At 34.2% G+C, this 20,968-nt stretch overlaps 1 protein-coding gene across 1 annotated transcript in view; it reads left to right on the plus strand.

Annotated features, from left to right (window-relative positions):
* The first annotated feature begins 2,903 nt into the window (after positions 1-2,903).
* The window catches only part of nin (ninein (GSK3B interacting protein)), a 40,468-nt gene continuing 22,403 nt past the window's right edge, over positions 2,904-20,968 (plus strand). The window contains exons 1-12 of the mRNA XM_056471365.1: positions 2,904-3,025; positions 7,100-7,291; positions 7,934-8,021; positions 9,562-9,737; positions 14,314-14,359; positions 14,469-14,641; positions 15,765-15,908; positions 15,985-16,143; positions 16,240-16,376; positions 18,185-18,325; positions 20,135-20,309; positions 20,462-20,572. Of these exons, the coding sequence (XP_056327340.1) occupies positions 7,109-7,291; positions 7,934-8,021; positions 9,562-9,737; positions 14,314-14,359; positions 14,469-14,641; positions 15,765-15,908; positions 15,985-16,143; positions 16,240-16,376; positions 18,185-18,325; positions 20,135-20,309; positions 20,462-20,572 (1,533 nt within the window). The 5' untranslated portion in view covers positions 2,904-3,025; positions 7,100-7,108. The remainder of the gene's footprint in view (positions 3,026-7,099; positions 7,292-7,933; positions 8,022-9,561; positions 9,738-14,313; positions 14,360-14,468; positions 14,642-15,764; positions 15,909-15,984; positions 16,144-16,239; positions 16,377-18,184; positions 18,326-20,134; positions 20,310-20,461; positions 20,573-20,968) is intronic.

Below are 20,968 nucleotides of genomic sequence, written 5' to 3' on the forward strand. Positions count from 1 at the left end.
GCATATATAAATAGCCTATTTCTAAAATATCTATTTCTATTCATATTTAAACTGCAGTATAAATTGTATTGTTACTTTGTTGCTTCAACAGTGCTGCGCTCTAGATTAGCCCATACAAGTCCTGAACAGTGTTGGGGAAAATTACTTTGGAAGGTAATGCATTACAATATTGAATTACTCTCCTAAAAAGTAACTTGCTTTACTTATACTTTTTATGGTAAGTAATGTGTTATGTTACTTTTGAGTTACTTTTTCTGACCTTGCTGAGGCTTAATCTTTTTCAGAAATTGCAGGGGAGGGGGGTTTTCTTGTATTTTAAATGGAGGAGCTCTGCAATTAACAACACACTGTATAACCTACACTTTAATTTACCTTAAAAGATGCATCGAAAAACTAATAATGTAAGATACATCTGAGAACTTCCTGAGCCCAGAGCTCCATATGCCATGTATACAGATTAATGAAAGTTTAAAGCAATGTGTTTGCTGTTTTTGTGCTTTTTGTGTTATTGTTGAAGTGCAAACCATTTTCAAGTACAATTCCTTTTTTTGCATGTGTTCAAAATAATGAATGCATTCTCTCATCTCAATTTTAATTCAGTAATTTACTTTATAAAAGCTAATTAATTAAACTAAAAAGTAACTAAAATATTATTATTTAGTTTTTTAAAGTAACGTGTTACATTACTCAGAAAAGGAATATTATTACATTACTCGTGTTATTTGTAATGCATTACCCCCAATACTGGTCCTGAATTCTAGTATGGGTAAATGCAGTCTGGAGAAATGGCAAAAGGTAGGGGTGTGGCAAAAGGTTTTTCATTGGTCAATTTTTTTCTGGTAGGGGCGTGGCAAAAGGTTTTTCATTGGTCAAAGGTTTTCTCTATGTGCCATTTTAACAATGGCGACGGTAAAGCTGCGGTCACACTGCACTTTTCTTCCCATAGACTTCCATTCATACACATGCGAATGCGTCAGACTGAAAACGCAAGCTCATGCGTCAAGTTTTGCAGTTCTCTGCGTCGCAAAGTTCAAGCTTGGTGAACTCTGACCTGCGAAATCGCATCACTTGACTGCGTGAGACCAATCGAAGATCAAAACATGACCTCTCTGGACAGAAATTTAAAACATGGAGCAGTCGTTCGCTTTTTTTAAATGTCTAATTATCTTGTTTAATCCCGCCCCTTTTCGCAGCACCGTACGACAGAATTTTGCATGCACAAACTCAACTCTAGTGTGACTGCAGCATAAGACGTGTATTAAGATAGTTTTGTTTTTCGATTAAAACTGTGGATGACTGCATTTCTATAGAACAGAGTACTTTAATAAAACTTGCTGTGATTATGTTTAATTATTTTTTTATTCTAAACGTAAATTAGAATGATCCACCTTTAAGCTCAACGAGCAGCTTGTTAATCTAATTGGCTGACGTATTTGACCAGAAAGAAAACCTTTGACCAATGAAAAAACTTTTGCGACACCCCTACCAGAAAAAAAATGATTGGACCAATAAAAAGCTTTTGCCATGCCTCTATTGGACACAAACTTTGACCAATGAAATAACTTTTGCCTCACCCATACTGGAAAAAAAAAATTATTTGACCAATGAAAAACCTTTTGCCATGCCTCTACCGAAAAAAAAATAAACACCAATGAAAAACCTTTTGCCATGCCTCCAGACTGCAGTTACCCCCTTTTCCATTTCAGTCATTATTTCATTATTATATCAGAACAATTTTAACAGTTTTGCAACTCAAATTATGTAAATAAAAATAATTGTTTAAACACTTATGACTTTATTCCACATACACAAAGAAAACATAATAGACCGTCTAATTGTAGTATTAAGTGTAATAAATCATTCAGGATCTTAATGTTGTCATAGTGAAAATCATTTTGTAGTAAAATATAAAAAACAAAGAATAATGTGACTGAATTACTATAGTTAATAATTTAAAATTAATATAGTTATAAACTGATAAACTACTTTATCTTTTACTAAGCTGTAGCAACTGTTAGTAATATATATATATATATATATATATATATATATATATATATATATATATATATATATATATACTGTATATATATATATATATATATATATATATATATATATATATATATATATATATATATATATATACTGTATATATATATATATATATATATATATATATATATATATATATATATATATAATATTATTAATATTATTATTACAAGTTAATTTGTCTGTATTACTATATTTGTTGCAACTATAATTACCACAAATTACCAGTATTTTATGGTTTAAAACACTATATAACAATATAAAACAATATATTACTTACTATCGACTACTATAGTATTTAATGTGGGAAATCAATAATAAAAAAGTTATTCGAAAATTAAGAAAATAAATACTATTCAATCGCTGGAGTAAAATATTAGTGTTTTACATTTATTAAATGTAAAAAGATTTTCATTACATATAAAGATGTATTATAACCTATACATATTAACTTGATATTATTTCCTTCATTATAATGAATTCATTATATAAATTAAACCTGTCCAGTTTAGATCGTTTGTATATCTCTAAAAAAAAATTCAGCAAGACCAGCAAACGAGTATCTGCTATATTGACTCTGTCAGATAAATAATGACTGATCATCTATGACGACTGATGGAAAACTGTTCAGCCTGTTAAAAATTGAGAAAGAAGGAGACCGCACTAACGCAACAGGTGTGTGTAGTTCCACTATGGTCCTACATGAGGCGCTGTTGAGGGCAGTGTTTCTGCTCGTCTCCTCCTCTTCCTCCTGCAGGGCCTTTCAAAATCTCCCTGACCGGCCCATTTATAACAGACAATGTAGCTGACTGACCCGAGCAGTTCTCCTCAGCTCAGAAAGGCACAGCTTTAGTTCAGGCTGTGGTAAAACGCACACAGAGCGGTCGAGTTTGTGCACGAGCTCCGAATCAAACTAATGGACTTATAGCCGAATAACGGAGAGCGAGCGCGCGCATCTGTGACACCGCCGGTAGGTTATGATGATTTTAACTTTTGACTTTATCGCACACAACACAAATCGCACTTATAATAGTTTAATGCATTCTTTCATTAACAATCCTGAGTCCTGCTTACGGTTTGAGTTGAGTTCGTGTCGTGATTCATTCGTGACTGACAATGTGGAAGTTCAGAACTTTGCTTTTTCTCCATGGAAAGATTGTTTGTTATTTTCAACTAAACAATATGGAAGAAAATGTCTATACACGAAGTTTTAGTTTATGTTGTGAAGCTCTGACTCTGATATTAGTGAGTATTTCGCGTGTTTAATTGAGGGTTTGTGTGTTTAATGTTGCTGTGTGTGTGTTTATGTTGCTAAGAGTCAGTGTAATGGGCCAATGACCTCGATGATCTGAGATTGCAGAACTGCAGCTTTGTGCTGCTGAGGGAAGTTGGTTTGGTTTTCAACAGGTTGTGGTTTTGATTTATAATGACTTTATTTGTTTAAAAGCCTTGTAATGTTATGTGGAACGATAAATCTCCAAAGTGATGGAATGAATGTCTGAATCAAACCATCTGTTTATTTAAATGTGCCTCTGACGATCTCTCTCTCTCTCTCTCTCTCTCTCTCTCTCTCTCTCTCTCTCTCTCTCTCTCTCTCTCTCTCTCTCTCTCTCTCTCTCTCTCTCTCTCTCTCTCTCTCTCTCTCTCTCTCTCTCTCTCTCTCTCTCTGTGTTTGTGTGTGTCATTGTCTGTCTTTGTGTCTGTGTCGCTGCTGGACACTTGTTGTATGATGCTGAAATCTGATTTCTAAAATATTTACTGAATAACTGAAATGTGGATGATTTTTTTTATTGTGTTAGCTGGGCTTATAGCAATTTGTAATGCAATAAATAATAATAATAATAATAAAATCTGTCAGGCATTTCTCCATTATTTACAGAAATATAGTTTCAATTGCAGAAGATTACAATAGAGCCAGAGAATAATTAGAGATTAATTGTCATTTTATATCATTGTTCATGCCACAATCATTTAAACAACCAACTTTTACCTATTTGTCTGCAATAATCAATTTTAATGATCATTTTAAATGTTTTAATTAGTTCAGATCAGAGTATAGATGTTTAATTGTTGCATTCAATGGCAATGGAACATTATTTGACTACTATTTTTATCATTTTTACCATATTTTTGACATTTCATTTCAATTTATTACATTTATGTGATGTGTATTGTTGCCATATTGCCCAGCCTTACATTCTATATATATATATATATATATATATATATATATATATATATATATATATATATATATATATATATATATATATATATATATATATATATATATATATATATATATATATATATATATAAATAAATAAATAAATAAATAAATTAGTAGCCCTGTATGGCACCTGTTGCTATCGGAAAAAAGACATCAGGTTGTGTTACCCACAAAGTAAATATGACACAGTTATTATTAATATTATGTTGTAAAAAGTATTTCGAAACAGCGATTATATATTTTTTTCAGCTGGACATTCACTGTGTTTTGCAATATTTGCATGTTAATAAAAAAAAAACTTATAAAAAAAAAAAAAGATATAAATGCCACAAAGGGATTTTTTTTTGTTCCACACACAAAAAAAATGAAATTCTTAATACAGCAGGTTATAATAAATTATATATTGCCATTTAACCAATACCAATAACAAAAGGATGGTAATACAAAGAGTAAAATTGATTACCTTGTATCTGCTTTTGTATTTAAAATTGATATGTTAATAAAACTCATAATTTGTCAAGATTATTATGTTGACATACGCTGATTGATTTACTACAGTTTATATGGTTGAATAAAATAAAGAAATAACAATCAGCTCCACATATTACCTTGTCCATCAGTGTGAGTGACTCTGAATCCATTCTCCATGAATAGAGAAACACCTGGCCACTCAGACGTCCTTGTAAGGGGCTGCTGAGGATTTCATTGACAAGGAGCAGATGGACCGAACCCCTCCCCATTTTAATATATGAGAGTGTGTGTGAGTGAGTGAAAGCACCGTCCATCAAAAGAATAACACTAAATGAAGGCACACATCTATATGCTTGTGCGTCTTTCAGAGGTGTGAGGGCACCTTGGGAGAAAAGACACTTGCGGCTCCGTGTGTGTGTGTTTGAACCTGTCTGTCGTCCTGACGTTGGCCTTGTCATTTGTTCATCGCTCTGCTTTTAGCCCACAGATCTTTTCTCTTCCTGAGCGGATGGACTGTGTTTCAGAAATAGTGCAGAGATCTGAATGTGCCCCAAGCTGAAATGGTCACTTTTGAATGTTAATATGAACATATTTTCAGTAGCTGTAGGTGTGAATCAAATCTTATTGAAAATAATAATCATTTTATTTAAAAGTCTAAAAGTAATTGACTAGATGTTGCTGCTTCCAGTCAGATTACTTTCAGTCAGACTTGATCGAAAACAGAAAACGTAGAAGTGTTTTTATTTTTTATGTTGGCAGAGTTATTTGGGAATTGGCAAGTATTTGGGGAACACTAGGAAATGTAATGACTGATGGATTAATAAGGGATTAACATTTCAAATGTATTACAAAAATACAGAAAAGTAGAACAAGTAGGGCTGCTGCTATCTGTTATTTTATTAATCGATTAAGCTACTTTAATCGATTGATTGGTCAGATAAGCTTTTTCCATTTTTTTTGGAAGATATTGTGACCCGAATGCAACAAAGCTGTAAAAAAAACTGTATAAGCATCTGACTGTCCATCAATCTGTCTGTCTGTCTGTCTTGTTCGTTCTATTATTAGTTCTATCTGTCTGTCTGTCTGTCTGTCTGTCAATAACTCATTCTATATGTTTGTCTGTCATTCGTTCTATCTATCTATCTATCTATCGTTCTGTCTGTCATTCGTTCTATCTATCGTTCTATCAATTATTCGTTCTACCTATCAATCAATAATTTGTTCTGTCTGTCTCTATCAATCTATCTTTCGTTCATTCTATCTATCTACCTTGCAATAAACTTTATTGCATTCAGCTCAGTTTGCAGCTACAGTACAGTATGTGTAGATATGTAATTTTTTTTTATATAAATTTTAATATATATTATTTATTTACAAATTATTTTTATGGTTATTTAATACTTAATAATTACAGTGAAATAATACAATGGATATTTAAGCAGATTTAAATTTTGGCTACTTATAAAAACATAATATATTTAATATATAACGTTTATAAGCGATAAATATCTCGAATCTATAGCTCCTAAAAGAATCAAATGTTTTTATTTTAGATGTGTGTGTGTGTGTGTGTGTGTGTGTGTATATAAAAACATAGTTTAAAGTTTAATATATATATATATATATATATATATATATATATATATATATATATATATATATATATATATATATATATATATATATATATATATATATATATATATATATATATATAGTTAGAAAAAGGTATTTAAATGTTAGCTATTTATGTAATATATGTGTGAGTATACATAAAATCTTAATCTTTTAGTTTTTTTAACGCTCTGTTAGATCAAATCTGACATTCTCATTCTATTCTAATATTAGTGATGATGTGAAACTGACAACTGATATTTTACCAGTGTTTTTGTGGTCACACCAGAAAATAAACCCATTTTTAAGTCAGAATACTAATGCATGACGTAATGAAAATCTTAGAGAAACTAAAAGATTTCTTAAGTCTTTATCTGACAGAATGACTGAGTAGACCATATCAATGGTTAATTAAATGTCAGGAGGTTTCTAAAAGCGTTGCTATTATGAAAGCTCTAGTCCTTTAATGGCTGACAGCCAGTACAACCTCTCTTGTAGAAGTGACCTGCGAGTGTGTGTCTGTGTGTTCAGCACTTGTGCTTAAGCTTTTCGTTGCTCTTCATTGTCCATTATTGGGTTTTTCTGCTTTCTGATGGATGTTTCTGCATCCTTGTGTTTGGGAGAGCAGGTCATTGGAGTTATTGTGAGTGTGCAGGTGAACTGTCTGCCTTTTTATTTGTCAAATGTGGATGGATGTAATGGTGTGTGTGTGTGTGTGTGTGTCTGTAGGAAAGGCTGATGGATGGTGCGAGGGACCAGTATGAGGAACGACTGAAAGAGGTGTTTGAGAGTTTCGATGGCAGCGGTTTGGGCTCTTTGAGTCCTGAAGAACTGAGTGATCTCTGTCAGGCCCTTCAGCTTGAGGAAAACGCACTCAACACACTCTTACACACACTGCTGGATGACCACATCACTGCTCGGGTGAGATTTTTATTTTATTTTAATTTAAAAAAATTATTTGGTTAAAAATTTATTATTATTTTTTTAAATTGACATTTTTATTTATTTTTCATTTAAATTTTTTAATAAATGTAAAATAATATATGAGACAGTTTTTGTGTCTTTATATTTTATTCACATTTTATTGTAGTGTAATATTTAAATGTATACGGCTGAGATTGCTGCTTGGGTTAGATGCCTTTTATTTTATTTATTATGTTTTATTTTGAGTTTTTATATGAATGTAATCTATTAAACAGTTTGTTTTGGTTCATTTTACGTGTCCCGTTTAATTTAAGTGGCATTTTATTGTAGTGTCATTTCATTTAATGTTTTTAGTGTCATTGTATTGTATGTTTTTATTTTGTATCACTTTAGTGTAATTTTATTTTGTAATATTGTTGTGTCACTTAATATTTCTTTATTTTATTATTGAATTATTTTAGCATTGTGTCTTTTGTCTTATTTATTGTATTTTAAAGATATTAACAACTGAAAGATATATAAAACAAATTAACATTTGTATAAAACCCAAGCAAAAGTGTGTATACATACAAAATTTACATAGTCTTTATAGATTGAAAAATTAAGAAGTGATTTATTGCTACGTTTTTGATTTTGCAGGTTAATTTTGAGCAGTTTAAGGATGCGCTGATCCTTGTTTTATCAAGCACAAACACAAATGATCAGGAGGAGTGTCTTGAACAACCAGGTAAAGATAATATCAATGTAGCATAATGATAGTATCTGGTTAGAACCTGAAACTTTGCAGGTTTAGACATCATTGCAATTGCATCAGTGATTATTATCAAACATTTAGTGCAACTTATTATTATGTCAAATAAGTGGTGTGCTTCACTGTCATAAAATTGGGATAATTAATACCCGGCTACATATTTATTTGTCATTAAATACATCTAGATATTGGTGTTGACTAGTCAAACAAAATTACTAAACACTCATTACAGTATGTAACAAGATAAAATGAATAGTTAATATATTCTGTTTTAGTAATTTGCCCTGTTTCTATTGCAGACTTGTAAATGTTCTAATATGCGCTTTTGTCCATTTACTGTAATTGACTGTAAATGGAGGCACAGGAGGGTGTTTTTACTGCAGGTTGTGATCAAACAGCATTTAGAAATCCTGATGTAACTGAGAAAGTATTAAAAGCCAGTGAGCGGAACTCAGGGAGGAGGTGAGGGTAAATCTGGATTAAGGAGGGATTACTCCCAGAACAGAGAGAGTAAATGAAGATAGTATCTTAAAAAAGGCTCTTCTCTAATTATGACTACTCTAGTATATCTCACAGTTCATGATGCTATCCTGAGCATTGATATGCGGCTGCTATGATGTGCCATAAGTGTGTGTGGTTGCTGAGTGGCCTTGACTTTTTGATATCTGACTCTCTTAATGTGCCACAGGGTCATTCATCAGTCTCAAGTTATCACAAAACTGTAAATCTGATTGTTTAGAAATGCGAGAGACCCCCCTAGCTTAACAAGCCACATAATCAGAGTTCTCGATCATGTCTAAAATGGGAAGTTTAGTAAGTCTTTTGGCTTTTAGGATGAAAATGTTAGTCTTGAAGGGATAAAATAAAAAATGTTGTCATCATTTACTGAACCTCCAATTGTCAAACCTTTCTCACGTCTGTTGGAACACAAAAGAGGATATTTTGAAGTATGTTGAAAAACCTGTAACCATTGACTTCCATAGTATTTTTTTTCCTACTATGGAAGTCGATGGCTATCGTTACCAAAATACCTCAAAATATTTCTATATATTTTTGTGTTCATAAACGTTTGAAACCATTTGAGGGTTGAGTAAATTTTCATTTTTGGGCAAACTACTGCTTAAAGGTTATCTGTAAGTGCTCTAACAAAGACAAAATTTGCATGCAGGACATTTACGCATTCAACGCTAAATCTCTCGCTAACGCCAGTATCAACTAACATGTTTGATGACATCACACTGCACTTGAGATATTCTGTCCAATCAAATGCTCTATAAAATCTGACACGCCCCTCCCCCCACATTATAAAATAGATGCTAAAGATGCCACTGAATTTGTTCACAGTTGCTATTTTCTATTAATGACTCAAAATATGCCAACAAAAGTAAATTTAAACTATGAAAGATTTTTTTTGTACAAAATTGAGACCTTGAGAGGAATTAGAATTCAGAGGAAATGCATTTGGAAATATATATTTTTTTCTAAATATTAAATAAGTAATTTGTCTCTCTTCTAGATTCTCCAGAAGTCCAGCCACGCTTTGTAAAGGGCAGTAAACGTTACGGCCGGCGCTCTGCTCCTGAGTTCATTCACGCACATACTGATTCAAACACACAGGCTGAAGATGAGGAGGAGGAGAAGGATGAAGATGCTCAAGAGAGCGATGACAGGACCGTACCCAGGAAACGAGAGGTAAAAAATGCATGAATGACCGTGAAGGCCGCATTCTTCTCATTCAGAGTCACTTGTATCTAAATGCACAGATAATGGTGAAGGTTACTGTTGAGACTCTCCTTCAGAAACAATCCAGATTATTTCAGCTGCAAACTCTCCTTGACTAGATCAAGCAGAAACACTCCTGCTATGTTTATGCTAGTGCAAATTTATTTTAACCCAACCTTTTGAGATGAAAACAATCATCTTACGTCCCCATATGCACTGCAAGACTGAAAACACATGATGATCTAAAGTAGCTATAAAATTATAGTACAAAATTGTAGCATATATAACAAATTTTGGCAGCACGGTAGCGCAGTGGGTAGGGCTGTCACCTCACAGCAAGAAGGTCGCTGGTTTGAGCCTTGGCTGGGTCAGTCGGCATTTCTGTGGGGAGTTTGCATGTTCTCTCAGTGTTCGCGCGGGTTTCCTCCGGGTGCTCCGGTTTCCCCCACAGTCCAAAGACATGCTCTATAGGTGAATTGGGTAAGCTAAAGTGTCTATAGTGTATGTGTGTGAATGTATAAGTGTTTCCCAGTGATGGGTTGCAGCTGGAATGGCATCCGTTGTGTAAAACGTATTGTACAAAACAAATTGTGCCATTTTGATGACTGTCGCTTTAAATTCAAATGAGATTTTGCTCTTTACAAAAAAGGGCGGAGCTACAAACACCTGTGCATCAGCATAGTGGCAGATTCAAAAACAGGACTAACATTATCTCTGTGAAAAACTTAAAATGTCAAAACAAGAGTCTCAGAAGAAGGAAGTCTATTGAGACTACAGGGCTGTCTATGCTAATCAGGGAGAGATCATCACTAATATGCGGGGTTTTCCCCCTTTGACATGTACAAAGGGAGGATGTCAATCAAACTGTTTCTGCAGACTGATAATATAAAGTGTCATTATAATAATTAGAATTAATTAATTTGTACCTTTTTAGAGGCTGGTTACATTCACACACTGTTGCCACACAACTGTGATTAAACCCCTCATACAAGTGATTTTTGCGTAATGGGTCATCTTTAAATAAAGCGCAAATTATAATTGTATTCATTATTATTTGTAATAAATTGCATTGAGAAAAAAAATATAAGTAACTATATAATTAAAGTGCCAAGCTATTAAATAAGACGTGAATCATAATATTATTCATTATTAACAATATATCGTAATTGATTTTCATTTAAAGCAGTAATGCCTAAACTAGGCCTCACAGGCCAAAGTTGGCCCATGCTAACCTTTGATTTGACCCACCATCCCATTTGAGAAAAGGGGGAGAATGAGCGATTATCTTTCACAGAGATTGTCATTTTGAAATTAAACGTAACATTTTGTTTTTGTTTTGTAAATGAATATGATTTTGTAAAATTTAAATACTGTCACTCGACGGATAGAGGATAATGCACAAGAAATCGGCAAGCAAATCAAGGCAAGGGCAGGTGCAGCTTAGTGTTTTCAGCATTGAACTCCATTGTGTTATTAATGGGATTGTTTGTTTTTACTGTAATAAGTGCATTTTAATTTTTTTAATCTACTGCATTGGTTAATATAATTTAAAGCAATGTTTTGTAGTTATTTTTAAATATTAGGAAATTAATCATAGAAACTTTAATGTAATACAGTTTGATATGTTTACCTCCGGCCCGTAGCCCTCAATTAAGTTTGCTTTTTGGCCAATCATGAGAAAAAGATTGGGCACCCCTGAGTTAAAGGATAAAAATACATATTTTAGTTATCAGCAAGTACTTAAATTTTCACCAAATACAGTTGAAGTCAGAATTATTAGCCCCCCCCCCCCTTATTTTTCCCTCAATTTTGTTTATTGGAGAGATTTTTTTTTTTTTCCAACACATTTCTAAACATAATAGTTTTAATAACTCATTTCTAATAATTGATTTATTTTATCTTTGCCATGATGACAGTAAATAATCTTTTGCTAGATATTTTTCAAGACACTTCTATACAGCTTAAAGTGACATTTAAAGGTTTAACTAGCTCAACTAGGCAGGTTAGGGCAATTGGCCAAGTTATTGTATAACGATGGTTTGTTCTGTTGACTATTAAAAAATATAGCTTAAAGGGGCTAATAATTTTGACCCTAAAATGGTGTTTAAAAAATTAAAACTGCTTTTATTCTAGCCAAAATAAAACAAATAATTTCTTTAACAAATAATAAAACAAAGACAATTTCTTTGTCCAGAAAAAAAAAATTATCGGACATACTGTAAAAATTTTCTTGCTCTGTTAAACATCATTTGTGAAATATTTAAAAAAGAAAGAACAATTCAAAGGGGTTTAATAATTCTGATTTCAACTGTAAGTTATAGTGGCATTTGGTGTAAATAACACCATAAAACAGTTGTTGTTTTTACAATATTTTAACAATTAAATGTCACAGTGAATATTTTCATGGAAACCAGGCTTTTTGTTTTTCTTTCAAGTTCTAATATCCAGGTAAATGTCATTTGGCAGCACAGACTGTCCAATTGAACACTCAAATTGCACAGTGTAACTTTTTTGTGTTTGACTGCAGTGTTATGAAATATAGTGTGCATGCTAAAGGTTGTCACACACAGATGTTGTCACTATTACATATGAGAAAGACTATCAGGAATCAGAAAATGCTAGAAAATGAAAATGCTACCATTCAGAAGAGCCAATCAGGGAGTGAATGTGGGCAGAACTTTTCAGAAATCTTTGTTTCGCTCCATTTACACTGAAACCACCATTAATTCATTCATTTTCTTTTCAACTTAGTCCTTTTTATTAATCAGGGGTCGCCACAGCGGAGTGAACCGCCAACTTATCAAGCATATGTTTTACACAGCGATTGCCCTTTCAGCCACAATCCAGCACTGAGAAACACCCAATTAGCTTATTCAATTCACTTATACTGCATGTCTTTGGACTGGGAAAAACTGGAGCACCCAGAGGAAACCCATGCGAACACAAAGAGAACATGCACACTGGACACAGAAATGCCAACTGACACAGTCGGGGCTCAAACCAGTGACCTTCTTGCTGTGAGGTGATCATGCTACCCACTGCGCCACCGTGATGCCAAACACCATTAAAAAAAAAAAAATATATATATATATATATATATATATATATATATATATATATATATATATATATATATATATATATATATATATATATATATATATATATAATTTTTATTTTTTCAAAAGATCCTTGACATAATGGATCCTTGACATAACTACAGCAAATGTTATGCATAATAAAATGAAACCCCTCTAGTGTAAACATCCTTAGTCTGTGTGTGTGTTCGTGTATGTTTTGGCCTATGCTCTGACAGCAGTTCAGCATGTCACTGAGTTAATGAGACTTCAGCTTCTCTCTAAAGGCACATGCCTGGCTTAAAAACACACAAACTATCATGCAATGACGTCCTGCGACGAAAAGATTTTTATCAAATTCATTCAGGCTTGAGTTTTTGTGAGCTTTTGTTTGTGTGACTCTGGCCACGCTTTCCAGCAGGTGCACATTAACACACATGGCTACACAGAGCTGTCTGACGGGCCGATGTGTGAACAATCCTCTGGTCCTGCAGCAGCAGATGTGTGTTTGGAGTGGGGGGGAGGATCTCTGTTGACGAACAATGACCCCTTCCCAGCCATTGAATTCCACTGCACATATTCTCCATCTGCTCCCTGCACCCCCAGAAATTCACTATTTGAACACGCGCACACAATGATCTTGGCCAGACAATAGGAAAGGACCTGATTGAGTGGCTTTTTAGTTTCACACAACCTGTGGCTAGTTTTGCATTTAAGCAAGTAGGTTTGGTATATTAAAGGGATAGTTCACCCAAAGACGAAAATTTAATTTAGTATTGTTTAATACCGTTTTTTTTTTTTTTTACCTTTTATGTTATATTTATTATATATTATATACAAGTTGCCAATGTATTTTTTGTTTAGTTTTTTTATTATGTATATGTCATCATGATGACAACAGTTATGCTTTGTAATATTTTTGTTAAGAGCTTTTGATATTTTTAGATATGAAGTTCTAAAGAACATGTGTATATAAGATGTATATATATAATAAATGTGCGTATGATCACTTTTGAGCAATTGGGTGTGCTATATAAAGATATTAATTTATAAATGTACAGACATAATTATTTAGTTTTGTGTGCATTGTATTTGTATTATTCTGAATTCTTTTTGTCATGAAGTTAGCCAATGAAGCTGATATTGCATTAAATAAATGCCAAAATGTTAAATAAAAAGTCGACAAATGATTAACTTGATTGATAAAATGATTAAGCCTGTATAAAATATGTTTCATACATTGCTTCGGCAATTACTTCAGGCATTAACAAACATTTTACAGGCCAATTGCATAATTTAGTCATTAACACCCTTTATCAAGTGTGTTCCCAGCTCATACCACTAATCCACCACAGCTCAAGTTCACCTCAGATCTAGAGATCTGCTGTGTCATTGCTCAGTTCTGCACCCTTCTGGAACCAAAATCATCAGATTCTTTTCATTTTGCATTTTTTTTACTGTGATTACAGCGCTGGAATGCTGACATGAGCATTTCTGAGGAGTTTGAAGCAGAGGGTGAGTTCATGCTTTTAAATAATACAAACCTCTTTCCTTATGCTAGAGTTTACACTGTTGTGTCTGAGCATTTGTGTGTGTCTGTGCATGTGTGTGTGTGCGCGTACAGGTCAGCTACACCTCTGGAACCCAGATGAACCCACAACACCACGGGGCAATGCTGTGGCGCTCTGTGACCTGGAGGAGCGTCTGCAGAATGCCTGTCTTCAGCTCTCTCTGCCAGTGAATGGCATGGCCACACTCGCACAGCTGCATAAGCTCTGCCAACACATTGGGATTGAGGTATTTTCATTATCACAACCTAAGAGACACTATAAGTAAAAATTATTGTGTGTGTGTTTTATATTTATAAACAAATAAGACTTTCTCCAGAAGAAATAATATTATAGGAAATACTTAGAAAAATTCCTTGCTCTGTAAAACATCATTTGATTTTATATAGGCAATTCAGGGAGTGAATGTGGGCAGAACTTTTCAGAAGTCTTTGTTTTGCTCCATTTACACTGAAACCACCATTAATTCATTCATTTTCTTATCGGCTTAGTCCCTTTATTAATCAGGGGTCACCACAGCGGAATGAACCGCCAACTTAACCAGCATATGTTTTATGCAGCAATTGCCAACCCATCACTGGGAAACACCCATACACTCTTGCATTCACACACATACACTACGGCCAATTTTGCTTATTCTATTCACCTACAGCACATGTCTTTGGACTGTGGGGGAAACTGGAGCACCCAGAGAAAACCCACACTAACATGTGCGACCAGCGACCTTCTTGCTGTGAGGCAATTCTGCTACCCACTGCGCCACCGTGATGCTCAAACCTCATTCAAAAATAAAAAAAAGGCTAGATAGATAGATAGATAGATAGATAGATAGATAACATCTATTTATAATATCTCATATACATCATATTTTATATATAGATATCATATATTAGATAGACAGATATTAAATGATGTTTAACAGAGCAAGGAATTTTTTACAGTATTTCCTATAATATTATTTCTTCTGGAGAAAGTCTTATTTGTTATTTTTAATAAAAGCAGCTTTTAATTAAAAAAAAATAATAATAATTTTAAGGTCAATAATATTAGCCCCTTAAGCATTTTTTTGACTGTCTACAGAACAAACCATGGTTATACAGTACAATGACTTGCATAATTACACTAAATTGTCTAATTAACCTAGTTAAGCTTTTAAGTTGCTAGTAAATCTAGTAAAATATTATGTAATGTTATCATGGCAAAGATGAAAGAAATTAGTTATTAAAACTGTTTTTAATTGTTCTGCTTTCAATCGCCCATTTATTATTTTGGGAGTTTATTGCTCTTTTAAATTAGTCTATAGTGGTTGTGTACCATGTTAACAGTTTGTTTGTGTGTTTGAATCTTCCAAGGTGGGTGAGGATATAATACAGTGTGCTGATGAAAGCCTAATGGATGTACAGGAGTTCATCTCATGTGTAATAAACCACAGCAAACCACCCACACCATCAGCATCCACACCCTACAGACAATTAAAGAGAATCCACTCCACTCAGGTACTGCGCTAAAATAAGCTGTGTGTTATAGCTGCCCAAATATGCGAGTTTAACATCTTTCTTTTTCGTCTTCAAGTTTGATGAGTCGGGCCGTAGGATCTCATGCGCTTTAAGCAGTACAATCGCTCTACGGGTGTTTTCTGATTTGGATGATGGATCGGGACACGCTCCTGTGGAAACTCTGCTGTACAGGTGGATGGAAGAAGGAGTGGACAACAGCTCAGAGATCCTGCAGGTAAAGCACATTGGTATTTTTGATGTCTATATGGCTGATTTTTACAGGATGTTTGTAATAAGCTTTTTTACGTATCTTTTTTTTTTTTTTTTGCAGGCTCTGGATTTTAATCTGGAAGGTAAAGTGAATCTGTCGGAGCTCACCGTTGCTCTAGAAAATGAGCTGCTGAGCACTAAGAACTCAATCCACCAGGCGGCGCTACTGAGCTTCAAGGCAGAAATCAGACATCTGCTGTGAGTCCATGTGTCTGAACTCTAGCTCAGTCCAGATTGCGTGATTCATAATAATAACTTTATAATCATCTGAATAATTCATTTCATCAAACTCTATCCCAGAATTCTTCGCATTAATCACATTAAATCACTTGGTTTTTTGTTCACATTTAATCTGCTTCATCAGTGGTTCAGCTAAGCCACAAGATGTCTTAAAAATAATTAAAATCAAACATGTTTTTTTAAAAAAGGTAAATTTGCTAGAAATCTAGATGTAAATCAAAGTTTTTCCTGCATAAAAATTACGAGGCAGCCACCTCCATTAAATGTTGCATCAACTCCACCTTTTGACAAAAATCAGGCTGGCAGTTACGGCTACCAACAGACCGCAAGTGATGCTCAAGCACTGGTCATGTATTAAATAACATATCATTTTTTTTTTTTTTTTTGTAATGTTGTAATGTATTACTTTGATAAGATCACAAGAATATTGCAAAATGTGTGTGTTTCAAGTAGCAACATTTTCATGATTGAGCTACCACCACCTCATTTCAGGCAAGGACCTAATTTAAACTTGTGTAGATTAGATTGGATTCAACTTTGTCATTACACACGAACAAGGTAACGAAATGCAGTTTAGGTCTAACCAGGAGTGCAATAGTAGCAAGTGCAGGTTATAGATGTATTATGTTATATGTGCAATTATAGAAAACTCTAAGTAATATTTACAGATGTAAATTATGTTAATAGTGTATCCTAGTCATATTAACTCGAAACAGAGGTTTACAAATAGATGAACATGCTGTACAGGTTGCTATTAATAATCAGGGATCTGCAAATAGATATGAACATAATATACAGGTTATTTGCTATAAACAAGAATTACAAATACAAATGTAGGTATGTATCACACATTTTCAAATGTATATGTGCAATAAATGCATTAAATATTAGTTTGTTTAAATTTGTTTGTTGAATAACTATTTTTATGTACAAATTTAGATTTCCAAAGTGTTGAAAAACTTTGGATTTTATAAGGAAATATTAAGTGCCATTTCTAAGCCTGGAATAGTATTTTTAAAGTCAAGTAAATTGAATGTTAGCTACTATTATTTATGTAAAGCCTATAAAGATGTATATAATTGTATAATGAATTGTAATTGCAAATTTCTGGAATTACTGGATTTTTTAGGCATGGCTTTAGGTAAAATGTATCTATATTTCTATTTTTGTTATGCATAACATAAGTATAGTCTTAAAATACACAATACCTTTCTTGCTTTCTGTACTTTAAAAAAGAAGAACAAGCAGCTTTGTCAGAAGTACCAAACATTTTTTAGTCTTCATGGAGTCAGTAACAATTAAAACCCACACTTCTAGAACAATATTGAAACATCAGATCACCCCAGTTGCTTTTTTTAGACACTTCTCAGTTCCCAATAACTTTTTCTTCTCTATTACTTTTAATTTACTTCAGTGTATTGTTCATACCTTAAATATTTTTTTATTTATTGTTTTGGATAACTTCAATTAATTATTCAGACTTGTCCAGTTTACCCCAGCTTGTTATTCTAACTAGCAATACTATACTCAATCTTAATGTTTTTTCTTGATATAAATCACATACTGCTAATCTGCATTAATTCAGTTACATATACAGACTCTCTTCAGATTTTGCTCGCACTTGGGGTCACTCTAGCTCATTCAGACTTGCTTTTTGAATTGACTTCATGCTCTCTACATCAGTTATTATTCAGTTTCCCTGTTGGTTATTTTAAAAACCTCAGAGCTCTAGTTTGCTTCTAATCTGATTATTCTTTGTGTGACAGTGAGTGTGTTGACCTGGAAAGGCGTGAGAAGGAGAGAATTCGCTTTGATCTGGACACGGCAGAGAAACTGAAATCGGAGCTGGCATCTGAAGTGGACGACCATCATGCTGCTATAGAGCGCAACAATGAACTCAACCTTCGGTAGCCTTTCACCTTCAATCAGATTTTCATAAGGGATCGCCAGGGCCAGACAGATTCTGCAGTCTTTTTTTTTTTTTCTATAGCCTTACAAAAATCTGCAGTTTTATGCAGAATGATTAGAAGTTGAAAACCTAACAATAAAAACACAATCAAAATACAATTAGAACCACTTTTTTTGGTAAACAACGCTACAGGATTTCTCTTATAAACACTCACCGGCCACTTTATTAGGTACACCTTACTAGTACCAGGGTGGATCCCATTTTGCCTTCAGAACTGCCTTAATCGTTTGTGGCATGGATTCAACAAGATACTGAAAATATTCCTTAGACATTTTGGTCTATATTGACATGATGGCATCCCGCAGTTGCTGCAGATTTGTCAGCTGCACATCCATGATGCGAATCTCTCGTTCCACCACATCACAAAGGTGCTCTATTGGATTGAGTTCTGGTGCCTGTGGAGGCCATTTGAGTACAGTGAACTCATTGTCATGTTCAAGAAACCAGTCTGAGATGATTTGTGCTTTGACAAGGCGCATTATCCTGCTGGAAGTAGGCATCAGAAGAGGGGTACACTGTAGTCATAAAAGGATGGACATGGTCAGCAACAATACATGGGTATCCTATGGCGTTGACACAACGCTTAATTGGTTCTAATGGGCCTAAAGTTTGCCAAGAAAATGTCCTTTACCCCATTACACCACCACCAGCAGCTTGAACCATTGATACAAGGCAGGATAGATCCATGCTTTTATTTTTGTTGATGTCAAATTCTACCTTCCAAATGTCGCAGCAGAAATCGAGGTTCATCAGACCAGGCACCGGTTTTATCTTCTGCTGTCCAATTTTGGTGAGCCTGTGCAAATTGTAGCCTCAGTTTCCTGTTCTTAGCTGACAGGAGTGGCACCCGGTGTGGTCTTCTGCTGCTGTAGCCCATACGCCTCAAGGTTTGACGTATTGGAGATGTTCTTCTGCATACCTCGTTTGTAACGAGTGGTTATTCAAGTAACTGTTGCCGATCTATCAGGTCGAACCAGTCTGGCCATTCTCCTCTGGCAATAAGGTATTTGCGCCCACAGAACAGCCACTCACTGGATATTTTCTCTTTTTCGGACCATCCTCTGTAAACCCTAGAGATGGTTGTGCGTGAAAATCCCAGTAGATCAGCAGTTTCTGAAATACTCAGACCAGCCAGTCTGGCACCAACATTCATGCCACGTTCAAAGTCACTTAAATCACCTTCCTTCCCCATTCTGATGCACAGTTTGAACTGCAGCAGATCATCTTGACCATGTCTGCATAACTAAATGCATTGAGATGCTGCTATGCTTTGCGTTAAAGAGCAGTTGGACAGGTGTACCTAATAATGTGGCCGGTGAGTGTAATACACCCACTGAAAGACAGCAAATATTATTTACAAATCAAATTGTATTGTCCATAATTTATCTAAACATTTGCACATTATTCAATAAAATTACTGAAATTAATATAAAAACGTAATGAATATTTATTTACACATATTTGCTGAAATAAGTATAGGGCTCAGTTGGTGGAATTGTGTGTGCACTGATTCCGTGTGTCCCTAGTGATCACATATTATTTTACGCTTCACATAAAAGAATCATCTCCATGCATGTCATCTGTTATATGACCTTTTTTCCCAGCTATATCTGTTTATATGCATATTTTTGTTGCATAAGCACAGAAGGTTTGCTCTGTCATAATTTATAGTCTGCATGTGGGTGTGAGCATGTGTAATCATGTCATGCATGTGTGTTTTTATGTTCAATCATACAAATATGTACAGGAGGTTGGAGCAGGAGTATAAAGAGAGTATGACTGCTCTGAGGACAGAGCTCAGTAAAGAGGTGGAGCTTGTGCAGCAGCAGGCCAATCAACAACGAGAAGAGCTTGAACAAGAAATTAGCAAGATGAGAGATGATGAAACCTTCCTACGAGAACACCTAACGCTTGCCATTAAAGTAATCATCGCTGATTTAAATATTTTATTTAAACCATGAATTGCCTGTTGTGTGTACACATCGCATTCCTGTCTGCATGGATGTATTTAATTATTAGGTTGGAACTAGAGAATGTATTATATTTGTTTGTCTTCGATGACTGTGTTGTGTAGGAAAATGGTCGTCTGGAGTCAGAGCTTATTGAGACCACAGAGAAACTGGTGGAGGCTGAAAACCAGTTGAACAAAGTACAGAAAAACCTGGACGGTGTTTTGAAAGAGAAGGTACTGAAATCAGCAAATTTCTTGACATAAATAGAAACATGCTTACATGTGACACATACAAATTTATTGCAGGCATCATTAGATAAAAGCTTTGAGATTTAGATCAGGGATCGCACTGTTAAACCTGAATTCATAGGCTGTTTTCAATCACATGGTTTTGGTGACACGCAAAATTCAGATGGAGGGCAAGACAACTGAAGGAGATATAAATGGAAAATAAGCACATATGTTGGGCACGATCCTTATATCATGAAGAGAGCGAGAGTTTTCTACTGAACTGTCATTGATGTGGTAGATGCTGTATAAGCTATTACGTTACATGAAAAAATACTATAGTAATAAATACTATAGTGGTTGGAAGCATACTCATTACTTGAATTAAACCGTTGTAGTAAT

Source organism: Danio aesculapii, chromosome 13 (assembly GCF_903798145.1).
Source record: "Danio aesculapii chromosome 13, fDanAes4.1, whole genome shotgun sequence".
NCBI classification, from domain to species: Eukaryota; Metazoa; Chordata; class Actinopteri; order Cypriniformes; family Danionidae; genus Danio; species Danio aesculapii.